Genomic DNA, 3419 nt, shown 5'->3' with positions numbered 1-3419 from the left:
TGGAAAAGAATTTCGAAGTGAAGGAGGACGAAGCATATTATTTTATGAACCGCATTTGGATCCCTAAATGTGGGGGATTCAGAGAAGTGGTCATGGATAAAGTCCGCAAGACACGATACTCCATCCATCCGGGTTCAGATAAAATGTACTTGGATATCAAACAATATTATTGTTAGCCCAACATGAAGGCAGAGATTGCCACCTATGTTAGCAAGTGCCTTACTTGCGCTAAAGTGAAGGTGGAATATCAGAAGCCCTCGGGATTATTACAGCAACCAGTAATTCTCGAGTGGAAATGGGAAAGGATTACTATGGACTTTGTGACCAAATTATGCAAGTCAACAAATGGATTGGATACCATATATGTAATAGTCGACAGATTGACGAAATCCGCACATTTTCTGCCAATAAAAGAATCCTACAAGATGGAGAGGTTGACGAGGATATACATCAAGGAAATCGTGAGACTCCACAGAGTGCCAGTATCTATCATCTCAGATAGAGATAGTAGATTCACTTCATGTTTTTGGCAATCACTTCAGAAAGCATTGGGAACACATCTCGACATGAGCACTGCTTATCATACGCAAACGGATGATCAAAGCAAACGAACCATTCAGACACTTGAAGACATGCTTCGCGCATTTGTGATGGACTTTGGAAAGTCGTGGGATACCCACTTGCACATAATCGAATTCTTGTACAACAACTGTTATCACACGAGCATCAAAGTTGCTCCCTTCGAGGCATTGTATGTACGTAAATGTAGATCACCGTTGTGTTGGGTTGAGGTAGGTGACACCCTGCTAGCAAGAGGACAGACATCAAGCGATGCATTAACGGGACCGGAAATCATACACAAAACAACGGAGAAGATAATTCAAATTAGAGCTCGACTACAAACATCACGAGACCAACAGAAGAGCTACGCTAATAAACCGTGAAAGCCCTTGGAGTTTCAAGTCGGGGATCGAGTGTTGTTACAGGTCTCTCCCTGGAAAGGGGTTATTCGTTTTGGAAAACGGGGAAAGCTGAACACACGATACATTGGACCCTTCGAAATCCTTGCCCGAATCGGTCCAGTGGCTTACTGACTACAGCTACCTGCCGAGCTCAGCAGTGTACACCCCGTGTTCCATGTTTCCAATTTGAAAAAGGTTTTATCCGACGAAACCCTCGTCATTCCACTTGAAGAAATAGAAATCAACAAGAATCTCCTGTTCGTCGAAGAACCATTCAAAATCATGGACAGGGAGGTGAAGTGTACAAAGCAAAGTCGCATTCCGATTATATTTATGATGCTTATGGTACTTTTTGAAGAGCTTGAAATATTTACTGAAGCAGTTCAAAGGTATATGTACACGAAAGAGGAACTTATATAAGCTTAATTATGCCGAATAACTTGACCAAATTAACCAAGAAATTTGTAAAATAACTATAGGTGGTCGACTAGATGCTTAGATGTGCTTCCAAACTACATGAAACCAATATACCAAGGACTTATAGATGTTTACAAAGAAATGGAAGAAATCATGGCAAATGAGGGGAATGTATATCGTGTCAACTATTCCAAAGAGTTTGTAAGTTTCAACATCTGTCATTTCTTATAATCTTTTTAGTTAAGATAATCTTAGTTAGATGTAGGTAACTGATGCCTACAGATGAAAGAGTTTATTAAAAGCTACATGACAGAAGCAAAATGGGTTAACGAGGGTTACATACCAACCATGGAGGAGAACATGTCATATAGATTCACAAGTTGTGGCTATAGCATGCTTACCGCAACATCTTTTGTTGGCATAGGGGATATTGTCTCTAACGAGTCGTTCAAATGGGTTCTCACGGATCCTCCTATTGTCAAAGCTGCATGTGTAATTTTTAGACTAAAAAATGACATTGCCTCTCACAAGGTACATCTCTATTTTTATTCACATTGTTGTACCACGAGATTAACATCCTTATTCAACAGTGAAAATACCCAGTTGTTTTTATTTAAACTTGTGTAGTTTAGCAGACTAATTAATTTCGTTAATAAAAATACAGCAAGAGCAAGAAAGAAAACATGTCGCATCTCTTGTTGAAAGTTACATGAAGCAATATGATGCCACGGAAGAGTATATCCACGACTTATTGTATAAGCGAGTCGAAGATGCATGGAAAGATATATCCCTTGAGGCCCTCATATGTAAAGATGTTCCAATGCCTCTACTGACGCGTGTAATCAACTTAGCACGGGTGGTAGATGTATTATACGAAAATAAATACCATTTCACAAATGTGGGAGAAGAACTGATAGAAATTATCAAATCTCTATTTGTTCATGATATGAGTATGTAACTTATGGTTCTCCGACCTAGATGCACTCCACAATTGTTTATCCGTTATTTCAATTTTCAAATATGGTTGAGTAAAATAGTAAGTTATCTGGTATTGTATTACGTACCATGTTTATGTATTGAATTTGAACTCGTCAATGTATTTCCATCTTTCACAAATAAAGTATGCTTTATGATTTTTGCCTCACCCATGCAAAGCATGGATCCTTTCCCTTTTTAGTCATTAAATATCCAATAAGCCACCACCACTTTTAGTCACTAATTAGTAACAAACTAAAACTTGTTTATGAAATAATAAAAATAGGAAAACAATCCCCTTTAATGGGTATTTAAACAATTTTTGAAGAATAAATTCCAAAACAAATGAAACTATGATGAATTTTTGTTCTCCACGTCTTTCCAATTGCCTTCCATTCCTCTATCTTTCTGTCCTGAAGTAAATATAATTATGTTCCTTGCTTATTCACACACAAAAAGAGCGACAATGCACTTTGATCTCCCCTCTGCCAACACCACCTTCTCCTGCTAATCACATGAAGTACACTCACGTGTTGAAGCTGGATGACCTAGATTCATCGTTGTTTAGATTTTTTCAGATTTATTCAGTTGTTGAATATTATGAGTATATTAGATCTACTGGTGGCGAAATTGAGAGCGACTTCTACTTCAACGATGCAAACTAGTCTCTAAGCTCCATATCAAGGTACAATCATCAACTACCATTCCTCTTTCTCGCAATCGCACTATACATTCACTCATCACTCACTCGCATACACTCCCCATTCATTTCCAAAACCCTAGTTTCCCTCGATTATTCACATCTTCATCTGAACTCACTGTTAAACAAAATAAAGTCACAAATCAATCCGTTATTACATCAACATTTATCGAATTATATTCAGATCCAGTCAAAACCAATGAAGATGTTATGCTCGAATTGAAGTCCAAAGTCGACCTCGCTAGTACTGATTATGTTAACGAGTTTTTTAAAAATCACAGCTTGGAACCAGGAGTTGTTAAATTATAGCAATTCATGCAATTAATGTAGTTCCATTGCATAACATACTTCTTCCAGCCCAAATT

The 3419-nt window shown here is 37.8% G+C and overlaps 1 protein-coding gene across 1 annotated transcript; it reads left to right on the top strand.

The window, feature by feature from the left end:
• The first annotated feature begins 1304 nt into the window (after positions 1-1304).
• LOC128126836 (E-beta-caryophyllene synthase-like) lies at positions 1305-2337 on the top strand. Its single transcript, XM_052764973.1, has 4 exons — positions 1305-1351; positions 1442-1580; positions 1662-1910; positions 2044-2337. The coding sequence occupies exons 1-4, from the start codon at positions 1305-1307 to the stop codon at positions 2335-2337; spliced, it is 729 nt and encodes a 242-aa protein (XP_052620933.1).
• Positions 2338-3419: the final 1082 nt, after the last annotated feature.

This window comes from Lactuca sativa, chromosome 6 (assembly GCF_002870075.4).
Source record: "Lactuca sativa cultivar Salinas chromosome 6, Lsat_Salinas_v11, whole genome shotgun sequence".
In the NCBI taxonomy this organism is placed as follows: domain Eukaryota; kingdom Viridiplantae; phylum Streptophyta; class Magnoliopsida; order Asterales; family Asteraceae; genus Lactuca; species Lactuca sativa.
The sequence above is the reverse complement of the archived record's forward strand: the minus strand, read 5'-3'. Positions and strand labels throughout refer to the sequence as shown.

What these genes read in the sequence shown, in the direction of transcription:
- LOC128126836 (XM_052764973.1), top strand. Translation starts at nt 1,305, where the DNA reads ATGGTACTTTTTGAAGAGCTTGAAATATTTACTGAAGCAGTTCAAAG. An exon ending in TTTACTGAAGCAGTTCAAAG is followed by an intron (nt 1,352 to 1,441) that starts GTATATGTACAC and finishes AAATAACTATAG; the next exon opens with GTGGTCGACTAGATGCTTAG. An exon ending in TCAACTATTCCAAAGAGTTT is followed by an intron (nt 1,581 to 1,661) that starts GTAAGTTTCAAC and finishes TGATGCCTACAG; the next exon opens with ATGAAAGAGTTTATTAAAAG.